The sequence below is a fragment of the Mastomys coucha genome, unplaced genomic scaffold (assembly GCF_008632895.1).
Source record: "Mastomys coucha isolate ucsf_1 unplaced genomic scaffold, UCSF_Mcou_1 pScaffold2, whole genome shotgun sequence".
NCBI classification, from domain to species: Eukaryota; Metazoa; Chordata; class Mammalia; order Rodentia; family Muridae; genus Mastomys; species Mastomys coucha.
The window spans coordinates 12,901,105-12,921,686 of NW_022196902.1; the positions used below are offsets into that span (position 1 = coordinate 12,901,105).

Here is a 20,582-nt window from a genome sequence, read left to right on the forward strand (position 1 = left end):
TGTACCCTTCATGAATGACACCACTCTCTATTCATTTGCTTAGGCCAAAAAATTCATTGCTTTCTCTTTATTTCTGTTTATTACACCTCATCCAATGTCAAGAATTAATCAGCAATGCCTTCAAAAAGCTGCCCGAATCCAAGCTTCTCACCACCCTCCTAGCATCTCCTGAGGCCAAGCCACTAATTTCCTGCCGAGACTAATATCACCGTTCCTTCCCAGTGCCCCCATGGAATCTGTGTTCCACATCGGAGCACGTGGGGTCACTTTAAGAGATAAGCCCTGCTGTTTTCTCTTAAAAACACTGCACTTAGAATAGAACCCTAGCACTTCAACAGTCACAGGGACTTGCTAATCAAAATATACTGTGGGGAACTGTAGTGGTGTAGACCACAAGGATCTTTTAGAGCTACATAATCTCGGGCTCTGCTTCAAACAGTAGTGAGCCAGAACCAGCGCTTAGGCACCTTCTGCATGCTAAAGTTTGAGGAGGAGCGGCTTAGAGGACTCTTTGCGACCCCGCCCTCTGGGGCTCTAGCCCTCTCTTACTGTTCCTACTGCAATCCCTTTGCATGTCTAGCTCCTTGGAAAGTTCCATCCTTGTGCTTTCTACCTGGAAAGTCTTCGTGCAGACCTTTGTTTTCTACAAAAGTCACATTCCCCATACCATCCTCTGCCCCTTTTCTGTCTTTCTATGTAGTCTTTATAATGAACTAATATCAAGCTTGTATTTGTCTGGTTTTTATAGTCCCCAGAACAATGTAAATGTTATAAAATCCAGGAGATCTTGTTTACTTCATGTGCAGATATTCCCTCAATTCACAAGTATTTGAACTTTTCATGCAAGATAACATTTTCCCTGCTTGCAGGCTCAATTGTTTTGTTTTGTTTTGTTTTCTAGAAAAACACTCCTAGACCATTGCTGACCACAACAGGGCATTTTACTTAGTTAGATACTGTCTTCAAAATCTCTTCACCAGGGTTATTTTCCTCTTCACAATCTACCTCATTTTTTTTAGCCCTGGAACAGCTAGGGGTCAGTTCTTCGTCATTGCACAGTGCATTACAAGAGGCTGAGAGTGAGCTGAGGAGCAACACCAGCCGAGCTCTCTAAAGGAGCCTGAGCACCATGAGACTTTGTTCCAGGCAGGGGCTTTGCTTTTTGCTCAAGAACTCATTTCTTTTGTTGTGTGGCAGGTCCCTGTTAGAGCTTCTAGACTTGAAGTTCCTCATATCAAAGAAAAAACTTTAAACTTCAATACAGCTTATAAGATTGTGGCAGTAAACTCCAGCCAGATGGTGGCAACATGTCAGGTCTGAGGAATCAGTTTATCTTAGATCTGTGAGGCGTTTTGCTCTCTAACGAACCAAGGAAGATTGAATGTGATTACCTGCCACAGAGCCTGGGTAGTTCCTCTTATAGAGACAAAACTGTTCAAAGCTTCTCTCAGAAACACACACACACACACACACACACACACACACACACACACACACATGCACACACACACACACACACTACACCACCCACATATGGACACCCCAACCATCACTACACCACACATACACACATATACAGGCACTACACACACATTCTCTCTCACAAACACACAGACACTATACACACACACACACATATACAGATACCACACAAACACACACATAGACACCAGGAACACACATACATATACATATACATACCATACACCACAATACATACATAGACACCACACATGCACACATACACAGACATCACACACACACACACACAGACACTACACATACACACCACACACACCTCACACCATACACTCATACCACACACCACACACACAGACAAATTCATCTCACACACATGCACACACATGCACACACAAACCAAGTTATTTTAAATTAAGATGATTAGTTATCAGTTTCATTACGAATGTCAGTGTTGCTAAAACACAGGGCTTTTCTTCATCAGTAGCTATGTTCCTGAAGAACTCAGAAGAGTACTTCTTGGGATCTCACTGCCCTACTCTCTTCCTGGTCTCGCAGCCTGGGAACTTAGTCCTTTCTTCTTTGTCATTTTTACCATAACCTGGTTCGCCTCTTTGCCCCAGTTTTCATTCTATCAAGAGCCCCATAACAGTGTCAAGATTTTGTGAGTTTTCTTTTCTTTTGTTTTGTTTTTGTGTGGGGGTGGGTTTTTTTTTTTTTTTTTTTTTTTTTTTTTTGTTTTTCTTTTAGGGAAATTAGATAAACCAAATCATTCAGGGTCATATAAAACTAAGAATTATTAAATATTAAGGAGGGAAATTTTGGTTAGTCACCATAAAACATTCACTAGGAAGCAAACTGCAGGGGTATGTGCTGCCCGCAGCGGCTCCTTCCTTACCCCTGTTTACGGAGAGGACATTGTACCCTCCCCAGGTCACAGACTGCAGAGCTAACTCCTTCAGGGGACAATCTTAGGAGTTTCAAAATGGATATTATTGTCCTTGCAGTTTGTTCAATTACCTTTCACTGAAGGCAAGCTAAAGGAAGGACTAGTTCACACTGCCATCAAGCTTTCTGGGTACAGCATGACCTGCTTTCTGTGTCGGATATTGGCCTAGAATCTATCAGACAGACTGGGGATATGTCATGGTACTTATGGCCAAAGGACACTAATTGTACTTAATAATGGCCCTGAAGCACAAAGCAGCAACACTGGCAATTCTATTACTGCTTCTTGTCAAAACTGCCTTATTTTATTATTAGCTGTTGCTAGTCTCTGAGAATGTCTCCTGAATGAGTTAAGTTTGTCACAGCATGTGCAGGAAAGCACATAGTGTGTTTATAAGGTCCATATTACTTTAACTTATGGATATCTTTTAAGATGTCTTGACTGCATCTTTCACAGATAAGATGGACTATTGACCATCCCACCTCCTAAATAGTACAGTCTAATTTGATTACCTTGATTGCTTCATGTCCACCCACCCCATCTCCATTTCCTGTTGGAATCTAAATGAAAAGCTTCATCCTTGTTACGCATCCTGGCCTGTATCACTGTTGGACACATCAAGCCTCGTCAGGATGGCCCACTCGGCTACAGAATCTACACTCTGGGCAGAGTAACATTGATCCCAAGAAAAAATGTAAAAGGAAAAATCCCCTCTGTTTATTCTTAATTTGTAATTATACAAAACAAGTCTGAACGTATTACTGCCGCTCACAGTGATAATCGAACTGAGTTAGACACAGTGCTTTTGAAAAGCGTTGGACTCATTTCCAATGCTCTGATTTACCTTAGAAATAGACATGGAAAAACCTTTTTACTTAAAAACGAGTGGCTCACTGGAAGTGGTCACGACACATTTTATTTTTCTGTAAGTGAACAATGAGTAGGGTGATAGGGTCTGAACAAAGACTTGTTTGTGTCTTTCTCAGAGCGAAGTTCTACACGAGGTCGTGTCCCTGAGCAACCTTTCGGGGCTCTTCTGAACTCAGCAGACCACAGCTGCTCACAGGTCTCAGCTCTCAGATTTTCCCCACTTCTTTTATTTATCTCTATTATCCTTTTCTGTTTTTAAGGTTACCAGCAGGACTTCTCTATTTCTTCTTTCATTATAATTATAAAATATTCCTAAGGTACGGAAGCTGTAGACTGAAGAACAAATCAGTTTAATCAAAGAGTGAAAATTTCCTACCATTCAGAATTGTCCATGCATTCATATGTACAACCACAGGCACCTGGGAAATTCTGTTCCAGTGACAGTTTATATATATATATATATATATATATATATATATATATATATATATATATATATTGCTTTATGTCAGCAGCGTCTCTGTGATAGAGCTTAGGACAAGTAAACCCATTAAATATTTTCCTCTAAATACTGACAGCAGACAAGCAACCGCACACAAGTCAACAACCACACACAGGTCAACAACCACACACAGGTCAACAACCACACACACACACACACACACACACATACACACACACAACAACAACTATACACATGTCATTTTTCCCTCAGACAAAAAAATTGTCTGGATCCCTGTTAAGAACAAAACAGAAATCTTAAACTTGGAAATGTGCATTTGGTTTTAGTTTGATGGCTTTGGCTTTCCTGGTGTATCTTAAATGTCTTGATGACACCTTAAAGGGAAGCCTGAGTCAAGTAGCAGCTGTGTGTGTATATGTGTACACTCATGTGTATGCCTGTAACATGTATTATATTATATATTACAACTTTGAGAACCTAAAAAGCTTCCCCAGGTCCACAGTGAGTGGCACTGTATTTGTGAGTCTCTACCTGACCCCAGTGTCAGAGACCACCACTGTGTTTCCTCGGCAAGGCTGCCATCTGCGCTGGAGCCGTATACCTGAGCTACCTGGCCTTCATATTGCTTTGAGACAGTTATGAAATGACCAGGTCCCAGTGAGTGGCGCTCTGGATTATATCACAAGACACGGGTGAGATCATATGTTTTGTGTGATGGAACAATTGAGCCAGAAATGAATAACAACAACTCAGATTCATTTTGAAAATGTGGCTACCCCAAGCCACATATGTCCCCTCAGGAGAATTGATACAGATATGGGTTTTACTGGAGATTTGATACCTGTCAAATATTTTTAGTGATGCAAACAGACCATGTGAAACTATCTTTGTACCTTTAGAGATCAGAGAAGTAACAGAAAATTTCTCATTATAAAATAAACTTTCCTCATTGAACATTTGGAAATTATGAAGTGATTGAAGCAATGATAAACAAAGATAGCAACTGTACCTGATTTCACTACCCGGGAAGCCAAAGACATTCCTTGAAATTATTTTGCATTGGAAAAATCATAATTTTCTCCTTTAATTCACTGTGCATATTGTCTAGTAGCAGACATCTTGTCCCCACCAGTCTATGTGAATACTAAGAGAAAATGATAAACAAATCAAGAGTATACACTTCATCACCTCAGTTCCCAGGTAAGTATATGTAAAGGTCACAACAATATATAAAGGTTTCATCTAGAGATACTGACACACGTAATGTCATAGTAAGGTACTAGACTACTGATGTTTCAGAACTAGACAGCTGAATTTTTATTCTAAACTCTTTAAAACAGTCTTTGATTTTTCTTAGTGAAATATTAGGAAGAAAGTCAAGTTTCTCTTAAGACACCCATCCCACCCCCACACATGTCTCTTGTTGCCAGTCCCTCATGAGAGTTAGCATATTTGTCACAGCTGATGAACCTACATTGACATATTAACATTACTGGAGGTTATGGTCTGCATCAGGCTCCACTCTTGGTGTCTGATGTGTCTGTAGGTCTTCTGGGTTTAGACAAATGTGGAGTGACATATATCCATCATTATAGCAACCTACAGGGTATTTCTCTGCCCTAGAACATCATCTATTGCTATGTCTATTCCCATTTTTTAACTTTATTTTTCATATTATGATTTCAAATATGTAAAAATTTAATTATGTAGTTTGTAGTAAATAAAAACAAACTGATTAGCTTAGCAGAAAAGAATTTTTACTTAGAAACTAGGGTTTTGTTTACAGTTCTACCTGAGTGAGTGAACACTTACTATGACCATTTATGGGACACTTATTTCTAAGCATTCAACAAAAAGAGATGATTAATTTCATTTGGGCAATAAACTCCACCAACTCTTTAATGTTCATTGATTATAAGCAAATAAAACATACCTGCCCTAGTACCATCATCAACCGGATGATTTGTTTACATAAATGAGAAGCATAATCCTCATTAGAGTCCATTTACATAAAATGTTCATACTGATTTGAATGATGAATTGTACATTCTAACTCTTACTCTAGGATAATTGCCAAGTCTTGAATTATTTATGGAGCTTTCTACACAGCTGGTCGGGGTGCAGACTGGTGTAGCCACTTTAGGAAATACTTGCAGAGTTCAGTTAAACAGAACATATACCCTCGCTATGAGTCAACAGCTGTAGTTCTGAATACATATTCCAGAAAGTAGGCAATTTGTTCACACACACACATACACATACACACACACCTACACACACACACATATACACACATACACATACACACATACACACACATGCACACATATACACACACACATACACATCACACACACATATACACACATACACACACATGCACATACACATACACATCACACACACATACACACACATGCACATACACATACACATCACACACACATACACACATATACACACACACATGTACACACACACTCACACACACATACACACATGCACATATACACACATACACACATACACATCACACACACATACACACATATACACACACATGTACACACACACTCACACACACATACACACATGCACATATACACACATACACACATGCACATACACACACATATACACACATAAACATACACACATACACACGTGTACACACACATGCACATACACACACATACACACACATACACACACATACACACATACACACATGCACATATACACACATACATACATGCACATATACACACATACACATGTATACACACACACGCGCACACACACACACACACACACACAAGCGTGTATGGGCTGGAGAAATGGCTTGCCACATAAGTATAAGAACCTGAGTTCAAACTCCCAGAACTTTTATAAAAGCTGAGCATATAGCATACATCTGAGACCTGAGATGGAAAATGGAGACAGAAGAATCCCTGGGAGTTCACAGACCAGCTAGCTTGGTATACCCAGTGACAAGAAAGAGTTTGTCTCACACAAGGGGAAAGATGAGACCCCATACCCAAGTGTGACCTCTGACAACCACATGTGTGCCGACACTCACATAGATGTCATACATACACATCACACACATATACAGGCACATGGAAGATTTTTAAAAATGTTTAAAAACCTTTATAGTAGTATTTTTTGTAGCAGTCCAAAACCATAGCTAAATATTTGTCAAGAGTAAAATTAATGAAGAAGTAGACATAAACATATACATGCATGCATATGCAGGGAGAAACATAGCAGTGAGCAGTGACCTTTTTCTATAGAGGAATGCTTAGTAAAGTTAATTAGAATGAAAATAGTTATATATGACAGCAGCAGCAGGGATAAATATTACAGACAACGGTGAGTGTAAGGATATATTCCTTAGTTCGGCTTGTGTAAATTGCAAATTAAGAAGTGGTAGTAAAGTTAAGTGTGCCAGAGCAGACTCTTTGGGAGTTAATATCCAGAAGAAATTAAAAAAAAAAATCAACCTGGGCTGGAGAGATGGCTCAGCGGTTAAGAGCACTGATTGCTCTTCCAGAGGTCCTGAGTTCAATTCCCAGCAACCACCTGGTGGCTCACAGCCATCTATAATGGGATCCAATGCCCTCTTCTGGTATGTCTGAAGATAACTACAGTGTACTCATGTAAATAAAATAAATTAAAAAAAATCAACCTGCGCAGTTTCTTAAAGATGAGCTAACTTTGTAAGACTTTGTTTCTTTATAGCTTTAAAAAAATTACCCATTTTTCAGAGTTAAGCCACATTTAAATTAAAAGGAAAAAGCATTATAAGTGAAAATAGATCACTGAAAAATAATATCAGGACAATCAAAAGTGCCAGTATATACCTAAACTGTAACATCAGCTGTTGCATGGCATGAAGTTATTAATAAATATAAACTTGGATACATAAACATCATTAGTTAATATTTATTATTAAAAGGCCTTTCTCCTCCCCCTCCCTCTCCTTTCTTTCACTCCTCAAACAAGATTTCACTATGCAATCTTGGATGGCCTAGAACTTGCTGCCTGTAGAACAGGTTGGCCTGGAACTCACAGAGATCTACAACCCTCTAATTTTGCCTCTAGAGCGCCTGTATGAAAAGGTATGCATCACACCATACCTGACTTAAATTTTCTCTCTTAAAGAATATAACATTTGGGACTAATATTCTGAGAAGCTTTTGTAGTGGAAAACAAGATTAACATGTACAGCCTCATTTTATGTTTTTTTTTTTCTCTCCCAGATCAGAGACTTCTCCATTTTCAACAGTTCAACCACTACAAAGAAAAACCAATGTATTATAATGGGCTAGAAATTTACAATGTTCTATATTCACAAGCTTGAATTCTATTCCTTGAGCTTCTAGATGCCTGGGAGATGAATAAGCTGAGCAAAATTGTCATCTATTTGGGGAAGAGCAGGATATAAGGAAAACACACAGAAGCTGTAAGTTCTGACATTTTGCACAAATTTCTGTGGTGGCAGTTTATAATACCTAGTATGTGTTTTATGAAGATCTGGAGAAAGGAGCTTGAAGGTTCCAAACATAAGGAAATGATAAGAGAGAGAGAAACGAGGCTGGAGAGATGACTCAGACGTTAGAGGGCTAACTACTCTTGCAGAGGGCCTAGGTTACTTAACACTCTATGTGACTCCATCTCTAGTGGACACAACACCCTCTTCTGGCCTCTGTGGGTTCGTGTGCACACACGGTACACACAAACTCATGCAGGCAAACACACACATAAGAATTAGATAAATAAACCTTAAAAAAGGTTAATGCCCTGATCTAACAATGAGTACACAGTGGATGCTAGTGTTGAACTATTACCCCAGACTCCATTATCATGGACAATGAACAGGCTAATAAAAAACGAAACCCTTTTTAAACATCCAGAGATTTGCTTAAGCTTCTGTAATAACCAGTTCCAAATATATGTGAAATCATCTAAAATATAATCATACTCATTCATGTTCTGTCACTCGGAGTCATCTTGGCTTTCCACGAGTCACCTATCTTGTAAACAAGATACATAAAGGAAAGCTTTTCTTGATATAAAAAGGGAAACAGGCAGAATAGGTACCTTTCACAGAACACCTGGAAGAATTAATGCCAAACAATTCTACTCAATAAATAACACAGGATTTGAAGACTAAGATGCAATTTCCCTTAAGAAACACAGAAACTGTATGTTTGAATTCAATGCTTACTTAAAAAGGATAGAATACCATTTTCCCCCTAAGTATTTGATGTTTTTTAAAAAAAGAAAGTAAGATTGCACAATGCAAGTTTTGACACTGCAGTATGATTTGTAGAAAGCAATAGGACATGGTACCTCTTTTCCTGCATTTAGTAGACATGTCCCAAGAACTGATAGATTGGTAGCATGTCATGGAACAATAGAGATATTGTTCTTCACCAACCTCTTGGAATTCTATACTCTATTAGCATTTTGACATTGGTTCACAGTCATTCTCCACAATTAGTGAGGGAATGTAAGACAAAGGGACCATAACATGAAGCTGAGTGCTCTTCCTCATGGTCTAGTGTTCTTACTATATCTATCACGGTTTAGGGATGTCCAGGTACACGAATTTCTCCTTGCTATCCATACATGCTTGCAGCACTCTAGACAGTAGTAGCCTAGGGGACATAGAATCTAGGAGCTGTACTATTTAGTTTGGGCACGGAGTAAACTATACCTGTAGGTTTGTGTAATTACATTCCCCAATGTTGGAATAATAATGGAATCACCTAATTATGTATTTCTCAGACCGTGCTCCCGTTGACAAACAATACACAGCTGTATTTCAGAATAGAGTGTCTCTTTCAGAATTAAATTGCCAATTTTCTTTGTGTCACACAGAACTAGAGCTCCTGGAATCCAGAACCAAAGTAAAGACAAAATAATAGTTTGTTAGATTTGATAACACTGAGTATTTTGTTAGATTACAAGTCACAAACATTTTAAAGATGTTGACCAAAAATCAAATGGATCAAACCCATATGTAGTTTTCCACCTTAAAGTTGGCCCAGACAACAAAATCAATGCGTTATCATCATTTTGAGATTTTCCTTCATCACCTTTTTGTGAGAAGCAATTAGTAATTTTTGTAGTGTTCATGCTAGACTCACAAATGTTGAAAATGTTGATTAATGTGTCAGTTGTGAAAGTTTTGGGTTTATAAAAACTTCTTTGTGAATGCATTCATTAGTTACCTCTTTGTTAAGTTAATAATTTATGTTTTAGAATTATGAATCTGTCAAGAAATGTTTAGATATTTTTATAAGGAATATAACATTTTCAGAAACATTTATATAATGTTCTGACATTTAAATAAGACAAAGGCATCAATTTGTATAACAGGGACAAGTACGTGTTTTTTAAATAATGGGGATAATTTCATTTCTTTCCGAAAATGTCTATGCATTATCAATGTTTGTAATCTCAAACTTTTTAAAAAGTTGTATATTTATAGCTATGAAGCAGTTGGTTAGATATAGACAGCATGAGACCTCATAAGGTACTCTGTGAATATTTGTCCATTTAATTGATAAAAGTTTGCAGTAAAATACATTTATAAAAATGCCCTCCCTTCAGCAAAAGGCTCTAGTATTGTTTTGGGGTCAAGACTGAAAAGGATACCGTATGTGGAGTACCATAAAACACAGCTGCATGTGTGCAAAGCTTGTAGGAAACATTCTCCTGGGAGCACAACGTACGCGGGGGCATATCCACCGAGGCTGGCGGGGAAGAGTCAGAGCCGGAGTTGCCCAAGGAGGAGCCAATGTTCCAGAAAGAACATTCACTCTGAGAGGGCGAGTGTCTGCATACCGCCTGGGCAGAGTTTGTAGAGACAAATTCATAGGCCAAGACAGGCCATACGAAAGCCATACGAGGCACCACTGAATGGCGGAAGAAGTTTATGAGTGAGTATATAATCTTAGGGAATTCTTGTGTCTTCACGGGTTATTGTGTGCTTCTTTGGAGTTGTAGGACAATGGTAAGTGTGCGGGTCAGAACAGTAGATAAGAATGGGACTTGGTGGGACTGTGCAGGCGCAGTGGAGAATGGAGGGCAAATGCAGTCTTGTTGTTATGAAGGGGAGGAAGGTGTGAGTTAGAATCTAGGCATCCCCATGCAGGTTACCTTGGCCGGCCATTGGAGGAGGAGGAGGAGACGAGGCAGCTAAGGGGAAAAGAGAAGGGAGGGTCTTCATGAGCAGAGAGTATTTACTTCTCTGAAATGTGTGCGTGGAAAGTGCTTCAAGTTTGGATCTATGTGTTTTAATTTTCAGGAAAGTTCACAATTGCTAACTTCAAACGGGTTCTTAGAACTGTTTCTCTGTGTGTGGCAACTGATAGAATGGAAACAATATTTTTCAATGCTTTAACTTTTTTCATATTTTTTTATAATGTATGTGGTTAAAGCTGTAAGAACACAGAGATATAATATATATATATATATATATATGCTTACATATAGTGGATATATAGTTTTATTTTTATAACACATTTTTATATCTCATAAGGTCTCTTTCATTTTGTATAATATTAATTTCAAGTAAATAGGTTTATTTGTTTATGCCCCCTCTGCTCCTCCCCTCCCTACTCCCCAAGAGTGTCAGGCTGAAAGCTATTGGATAGAAGTATCTCAGCTTCTATTCTCCTTGCCCTCACCCAGGAGAACATGTCTCCATAGAATGTTTCCTTGTCCAGTTAGCTCTGTGCTGCCCTTTGCGCAGGGGCCTGCTGGTTGCTGTCACTGACACCCGAGTCCCTCAGGCCCATTAGTCTGGGTCTCACTTGATCTCTGCAATGCTTCTGTATTGTCTTCTGTGGACACCTCTCCTCTTGGCTAAGATGGCTACAGTGCCATTCTCCTGCCTGTCTGTCGTCTTGTTCTGAGTCTCCTACCCGTTTATGTATCTCTAGACTCCTCTCGGACTTGCTCAATCCTTACAGGCATGTTTTCTATGTTCCTAGGCTTCTTCCATGGCAATCCTTACCCTGCCCTGAATGGTGTCCATTACCAATATATCATTATCTTGACGCACATGGAGTTCTTTCCTTCCAACTCCAGGACACCCCCCCCCATACCTGAATTTTCTGGGTACCTCAAATTAATCACATCTAGAATTTAAATCATGTCCTCCAGGTGCTGTCCAGGGCAGGAGGCAGACATCACCTTTGTCTACTTAGTAGCATCTTCTATATTCAGTCCTTTGTAAAGCCTATCACGGTCCTTCAAAGACTGTCGTATCTTGCATCTTTTGTCTTCAGTTACAACTGTCTCGGTTCAGGTAGGACTCAACGTTCCTCACCTGATCATTGCCATCATTTCCTAAGCTGGTGTCTTCTTAGTTGAAGACTCCTTCCTCCTGGACATATATGGCTCTGAGCAGATGAGCTGTTTGAAGCCTGTCTGTCCTTTTGTAGATCCTTTACTTACTCATCCTTAAATAGATCGTTTTTGGTCCTGTCCTACAGTCCTTTGTAATTTGTCCTGTCTTCCTCATACCCAATCAGCTATTGCCCCTTATTTTATTCTGCCAGGCATAGCGGTCTTCCTGTGCAGTTGCCTGTGCTTTGCTGCTGAGAACTATCAGCACCCCCCAGGAGGTTCCTACCTCAGCTGCCCCAGGCTGCCCCTGCTTTTCTTTTGCTCCTAACTGATTATTGCCTTGATACTCTTTATTTCCCAGGACTTTCCAGACATGCTCCACCCTTTCCCACTTTTATTATGGTTTAACAGGCTGATGCCAATGCTTGTGTTGCTATCTACGAGTCTCTCAAAGGGTGAGCTTCATCGTCTTTGCATTCCTGTGCTGGCAGGCAGTACACACCTATAAATGTTTGCTTATTTCACTTCTTTCAACTGAAGCTTTGAATGTTAGGGGAGTAGATTCACTAAAATCCACTTTTTCTCCCTTCAGGGAGAAAACATAGCCAACACAGATGATAAGACTTCTATCATTTCTGGGTTTGACAACTCCAGCTTATGCAGATTGGTCTTTTCTCGAGTTGTCATATTGCAGATCTCATTAGAGCCCTGGCTCCCAGCTGCATTGAAAAGCATGACATCTTGCTGCCTTGGCTCATAAGCAGCAACATCCCATGGAAAGTGACTGTGAAGCTGGGAGACTCACATCCTCACGCAAAGCAATACCGACTTTCGAGTACGAGTTTTGAAGAAGCAGTGGGCTCGTGGAAGAAGATTTAGAGCTCAAGCCTCAGGGTGAAATGATTCTTTTGCATATTTTTATGAACATAGAGAAGATGAAATAGTGGGCCTCCTCCTTCCTCAACACGGTGTTCTGCCGTGCTCAAAAACAACCCGCACGGCAGCAGGATCCTGCCTTGCTCATCATTGTGTCAGTTCTCATGGTGCACAGTGGCGAGTCAGGCACACCCTCTCACAACAGCTCTTTTTTTCCCAGGGGATCTGACCTGGGTATTAGCCATGTTTGATCCTAGCAGCAGAGCTTTTTGTTTTGGTTTTTTGTTTGTTTGTTTGTTTGTTTATGGTGTTTAACAACCTGGCTCTGGCACATTTGAATGATGCTCGCAAGTGACGGTGCAGCTTCCACAAATGGCTAGCATGCATCTGCTCAGCCAATGATGGCTTCCTATTAGGAAATGGACAGTGAGATCTTCCAGGTGCTACATGCTCAGCAGGGAATGAAAACTGAGTTCCTGTTTCTGTAATGTGTATGTTCTGTGTATAATGTGCTGCGGGGTGAGGCTGAGGGACAGCATAGACTTTGTGGACAAATATATAGCATGCCATTTGGTGCAAGCGGCATGCTAAGACAAAACAGGGTCCTGGGGAGAGGTGGGGACTGCCCTTCGCTGCTCTTTCCTGGGCACGTCCAGGCTCCATTTTGTATTCTGTTGCAATTGGAAAATGTTGTCCAGAGGCTTCATTACTTAAACAAGCATATAGAAAGAGAAAATGGAGGTATACGAGTGATACGGAGCATACACTTTATATGCGTTAGTTAGAAGTCAAACCAGTGGGGCATTTTAGTCTTGATAAGTCAAAATTCAACCCCTGAGTTTTCCCCTTTAAGTGTAGACCTTAATTTTTAATGTCAGGTAAACATAAAATAGTTCTTACCACAGCTTTTCTTTACTAACCAATAAAGATGATTTATAAACATTTCTGACTATTATGTCTATTAGTACTTATCTCTAAAGAGCAAACATGCACATGGAAATGTCTACTTGCTTGGACAACTTGAGGTGGTTTAATTTTCAAAATATGCCAAAGCTGTTCATTATTCATTTAAAAAAATTCCATCAGAAATGGCTTGCAAATGTGGCTCACTTTGCTAATCTCAGAAACCAGGGGCCAGAGAACCACTGAGAGTTTGAGGCTAGCCTGGGCTATGTAATAAGCCCCAGAGCAATCAGAGCTACATCCTAAGATACTGTATTAAAAAAGAAGAAACCAGGGTTGGAAACATTGTTCAGAAGTTACAAGTACTGACTGCTCTTGCAGAGGACCTGAGTGTGGTCCCCCGCACCCACATGGTGGCTCACAATCATGAATAACTTCAATTCTCACACATCTAATGCCCTCTCCTGGCCTCTGTAGACACTACATACATGTAGTACACAGAACACACATAAAAATCAATAGGGCTCATTTTACAAGTAACTGGCCTATAGCTTTGCTTAATACTAGGTAGCAGAAAAAGTTTATAGAGTATTTCATGATCCTTTATAGCTACATGAAAACTTCCCTTGAACTGCACAATCAGATGGCCAGAGCTGTTGGCCATCTAAGACCCCTGTCGCTTTTAGAGAGGATGCCAGTAGTCTGTTACGGTTTCGTTCCTTAACACTGTACCCCTTTACTCTGTTGGTGGCCTGAATATGTCCTTCCCATCCATTTCCTTGTATCGTGGCTTTTGGGTGCGGCCTTTTACATCACCCTGGTTCTGCCACTGGTTGGCATTCACAACTAAACCATGTCCCTCCCATCCCAACTCTACAGGCACTCTTCATTAAAGTATCAACAGTTTTTTGCCTTAAAAAAAATCACTTGTTTCTGTTACATTTGTGGATCACATTTGGGTTTCAAGAGTTGAATTTCATTGGATTGGGAGCCTTTTGAAGGAACAGGCTGCTCCCATTGGTCTCTGGTCACGAATGTCTCACACAGCGCCATGCACATGGAAAGTGCCTAAGGAAATCTAGTTCATGAGCTTATATGAAAGCTTTGCTCTGTCCTGAAGGCACTACGCAGTTTCAAATAACACACTAATATTTAAAAAGTTTTTTTCATATCTGTTTAATGTTTCAGATTTTTACTCCTTCCTTAAGCACCATTCAATCAATAATTGATTTTATCATCAATTTTAAAAAGTCACTGCTTATTATTTATCAACTTATTGCTAGGTCACTGATATTTAGGGTTGGCCCCATAATAGGCATTGCCTCATAAACTATCTCATTCCATCATGGAAGAAAACCCTACATCTAGAAGGGAGAGGTGTTTGTATTTCTGCCTGGTAAGCAGAAGCCTGAGGAGATGAAGCAGCTTGTATGAGGAGAGAGTGCACAGTTGGCGTTTCAGGGCTGAGACTGGAACACAGACTGTCAGTGTTTGTGTTGAGTGTGAATACAATATTGACTTCAGTATATCCTATTACTCTGAAAATTACCAATCCAGCTCAACGTTTATATTGCAAATTTCAAACGCCTAATGCAAACATCTCATGTGAGCCAGACAGGTAATCAAGTTCTTCCAGAACATTCAAATGGCCACACCACTTAAGAGTATAAATGAAATCAAGTATGAAACAGTAGCAAAGTCACAAACTATTACAAAGTAGAAAAAACCTTGATTAAAACAGGGAGAATGAGCCAAACTATCATAAGTTACAAATTTATGATAAATTATAAATTTATTTTTAATTTTAATATATATTTTTAATTTTTAATTTATTTATAATTAATTTTAATAAAGTATAAATTTATTTTTATTGAATCCTACTCTAAAAGTAAGAGAAATGGGAATAGAAAAATGAACCACATGTGATGTTTGTTTGTTTTTTTTATAAGAAAAGTTTATAGCTTTACAGAGTATGGCTAACATATAAACTAAGAACTGAATCAACAACAATTATTCTTTAAATATTCTCTATTCTCTTTGACCAACAGTTTATCTTCTGATATAATTATATAAGTTCTAAAACTAATTGGAATTGAAGAGAGATCCACACATGAGCATTCAAGTGTAGATATGGGGTTGGCAGTGGAGGAAGCTTGGAAGTCACTGACCCAAGTGTGAAGCAGAGAAGGGAGCCATTTCCTACAGTTCCGTCGCTGACTTGTGGCCACAGTTGGCCACCGTGTCCAAGTTTAAGGAATTAGCACCTAGTACTCGGCACGAGTGGCTTTGCAGCACATGACTTACCTTCCAACCCTACCTCAACTGTTCTCCTGAAACCAGAAATGAGTCTCTGCAAAACCCATACAGGATGGTAATTAGTTCCCACTTAAAACTGTAGTGGGTTTAGTGCTTTGGAGTCACTCAAGGTGACTGTGACATTTATGTGTCATTTAAGGTAATGAGCCAGCAGCACAGTTTCCTGAGATGGTGGCTTGTTCCATAGAAGTCATGAAGTTGACAATTCAACATACAAAAATCACCTTCACCCTATCTATAGTGATCTGAGTAGTCACTGGTGAGGAAGAAGACAGGCCTGAAAACCTGCCCCTGGCTGATGAACCTCGTGAACATTCTTTATCAAGCCTGTTTAAACTAGACCACAGCCAGAATCTATGCAGGGACACCCAAAACTTAAGTGGGGAGCAGGGAGAGAGGAGAAACTGAGGAAGAAGAGGTCCAGGAGCTTGAGAATATAAAAATGTCGTAGGTTGGCTCCCATGAGATATCAATACTGGGGTGGCATACAAACTCAAGGTTTTGGAAATATAAGCTGTGTGTATTTTGTTTTCTTAGTTGGAAATTATGATTAACTTGAAGTAGTGTTACAAAAAAAATCACCTGAAAAAATTATGAAACTTAACAGTCCCTTAAAATACCAGACACCTTATCCTTTGCTGTCAGAGCTAATAGGCTTTCTCAAGAAGTGTTCCAGGCAGCAGGACATACACCTTCACAGGCCCCTCCTAAAGGAGGACATAACCACTAATGCCCCACAAAGGTGAAGGAGATACCCTCTGGGCAGTGTTCACAGACATTCCTTCTTAACAAAATACAAAAATGATCTCAGTTGTAGTGACATATAATAACCATAGTAATGTGAACTTCTCTTGTTTAAGGAAATGAACCCTTCAAACTGTTTTTTGCATCAGCTCATACCACGGAGTTGCAGGCCAATAGTGGATTGATCCATTTATATTGATACCAGGAAAGCTTTATTTTGATATTCTTTTATCTGTGATTGCAAAGGACTTTATCAACATTTGATTCAAGGCTTGCATCAATTCCCTTAAAGGATAAATAGGAAAAAAAGTCTAAATCCTTTTCAGTGTAAGGTCCTTAAGGGCATAGACATTTCTACTGTGTGAGAAACTCTGAGTAGCTAGCATGACCTCTGCTACACATCACTGTGCATTCTAGGTTGTGTAAGTCAATAGCATTTGCAGGTAACACAGAATGTTCTTCCTATGTATTCTCAACCGAGTAACATGTACATGTTCTTCTTCTGTGTCTTCAGTCAAAACTTTCATTCTCACTTTTTCTTTGTACTGTTTAATTCTGTATAATCAAAACAAGCTAATGGAATCTACAAGGCTAGTGACTATCACACTGATCTTGCCAAAGATGTCTGTAATTTGAAAGAGCAGACATCTCTCAGTTGACTTACAATGACCTAGCTATGTAAGATGCTCAGGGTAGGGTTTACTTGTTACCTGAGGTGCTCAGTACTGCACTAGTTATGACAGTATTGAGAAAAACACAAAGGATTTATATTAATATATTCTAAATCAAGTAGATGTTTGATTGTCACAAATGCCTATGGCAGCCACATAAAACACAATATATAACCAGAAGAGGTAGGAAGGTGATTAATCTTCCCTTAAGTGAGGTCCCATATGTGAGCAGTACTAGACAGTCCTTCGTTATCTTTCTCTTGGCTAGTAATTAGTCAACCATTTATAAAAGAAGCAGAACACAGGGAAATTCATTCAGAATTGAAGATGTCCATGTATTTGAAAGCATCATGAGTTAAACACTTATTCAAGTTACTGGATCAGATGGGCATAAGCAATGTAAACTTTCATGGTACTAAATTGATAAGTGGTCTGAAGGCCTTTGCTTCCATTTCCTTATTTGTGAAAGGACTGTAACAATAGTTCAGCTGTAATTTTGTTTGTGTGGAAATTGAGTGAACTAAAGGATACACAGATCAAACATGGTCATTAGACACTTTCTCAAATCCAATGTTGGCACACATAGCTGGAGAAATATTTTTTTCTGTTCCTCTATCTGTCTTTCTATCTATCTATCTATCTATCTATCTATCTATCTATCTATCTATCTATCTATCTATCTATCTATTATCTATCTCTACCCATCCATATATTGTCTCTCTTTTATCTATAATTTATAACTATTATCTTGAGATATTAGTGCTTTTGAGGCACTTATAATGTTTAAAAACTAATATTGGATAATTGAAATTATTATGCAGAGGTAATCATTGCTCATATGCTTCTACTAAAATGTCCTATTTCCAGTAGTCTTATAAGCTACCATCTTAATTCAAAACATATGAGAACATTAACATAGAAGTCCTGTATTAAATAACAGCACAGAAAACAAGGAAGGTTAGAAGGCTAGACAAATGTGGTATCTGTTTCATGTTTTTTTTTTTGAGTCATGAGTAGCCTTTGCTTATTTATTTGGTTATTATCATGAGTTATAACTGACTGAGGTATTCTAATGTCTCTGTTTTCCTTGCTGCATCTGCTTTAAGGTCATTTTAAAAGCAATCTGCCTAGAGGAATAAGAGGGAAGGAATGATGCTAACATGAATAGCTTAAGGTTGGAATGGACAAGTGTGACTTTTATGCAAATAAAATTAGTGAGATTAGTTGCCCTTGCTGCTGTAAATTTTACATTACAAATAATGTAAAACTCACGGGCATGTTTTAGTGGCTTGCAGTCACCTTAAGTGTCTATAGGTCAGAACCTTACCTTACTGTAGTAGTTTGGACCATTCCTGACTTAGTGATTAAGTACATCACTTATACTCACTGTATTAGTTTTTAATCTATAGTGAGTAAAACACTACTGACTGAATTTCTTAACAGGATAGCATCTATTATTGAGTCTGCAAAAGGCATCAATGCGATATTCTCTCACAGAGAAAATGATTATTGACTATGTTATTGAGGATGCATCATAGGTAACTGTGTTGACTTCAGATTAGTTCACTCCTCCCAGCTCTTGTAAATGAGGGTGCTTTGTGGTTTTGTGCTATTGTAATACCTAATAGTTTTATTATTTATCTTACAATCTCAGGCTTAGAGATAACAATGGGATTCTTCTTGCATTTAGATCATAGATTTATTTTTTATACAAAGCACTCAATTGCATTTTATCCTGATGACCCAAGAGCCACTGAGATTTAAAAGAGTGGGTCCAAATTTATAATTACTAAAATAAAATCATTTCTTATCATGTAGTGCACCACAAAAATGTTAGAGTGGTTTATAAACTCACAAGCATACCAAGAAGCCTCTTTATAATGGAACAAGAGGCAGTCAGTAAGATACCAAGACAATAGCGACTCCATAGGACAGAAACGTTCATAATACATTTGAATCAAGAGGCCTTCTTACCTAGCATGCAAACACATTTGACATTCTGTTCAGGATTCTCAAACAAGACTTCACCACACCTCTGTAACAGAAAGACAGCTTTAGTTACTTCAAGATTGCAAATGAGAACTCTCAAGTCAATATATCCACTTAGCTGACATCGTTGTGATATTGTACTATTCTTGTTTTCTTTAGTTAGCTGGGCCTAGGGACTTCTGTCATAAAGACAGATTTTCCTGGAGAAAAGTCTTTGAGAGGTCAGCTTAGGGTTGGCTATTCTAGGCTGCTGGTATCCCTGCCAACATGGCTTGGGCTAAACCTCATTTCTGACAGTTTCCATCTCAGTGAAACCTTCAGTTACCAGGCCCAATAACCCAAGGCCAGTTATTCTCAGAGCTGGTCCTTATTTAGCATTGATAATATTCTGAGTGACTCATTCTACACACAGATATAGATATTATCAAAGCTGAGTGGCCAATGCTGAACTCAGATCGGGGAAGGGATAAATAAGGAAATGAAAAGCAGTGCAGAGCTTTTTGAGCTCATAGACTCGGGGAATACCAACTTTCTTGTTTTAATTTGAATTTCAAAATGTTCATGCAAGGCAAAACTTAGCAATCCAATCTGTTATTTAACAACAGGCCATTGCTGTATAATGAGTATGACTGGCTAACAAGGTTAGTATTTGTGTTTATAAATGAACTGCCAAAACCACTGCAAACAAACAATCTGATAGAAAATGGCTAAAAGGCACAGCAAGTAATTCACAGAGGGGAAATCTGAATGATCAATAAACCCAGAAAATATACTGAACTATACCAATGTTTGGGAATAAATAAATTATATTAAGATAAAGCGAACTATTCCAATAATCGTGAATACATTGTGAATACTGAGATAAAGGGCTTTTAAAAACTCACTGATTTAGCTTGGCGGTTCCTCCGGAAATTGGACATAGTTCTACCGGAGGACCCAGCTATACCACTCCTGGGCA

At 38.9% G+C, this 20,582-nt stretch overlaps 1 protein-coding gene across 3 annotated transcripts in view; it reads right to left on the reverse strand.

The window, feature by feature from the left end:
- The window catches only part of Pde7b (phosphodiesterase 7B), a 353,839-nt gene that overhangs the window by 233,381 nt on the left and 99,876 nt on the right, over positions 1-20,582 (reverse strand). For 2 of the 3 annotated variants that reach the window (XM_031380552.1, XM_031380551.1), the window contains one exon: positions 19,610-19,670. In XM_031380552.1, coding sequence (XP_031236412.1) covers positions 19,610-19,616 — 7 coding nt within the window. In that variant the 5' untranslated portion in view covers positions 19,617-19,670. Of the gene's footprint in view, positions 1-10,931; positions 10,971-19,609; positions 19,671-20,582 lie in introns of all 3 variants that reach the window. The other variant, XM_031380550.1, reaches the window with a different exon arrangement.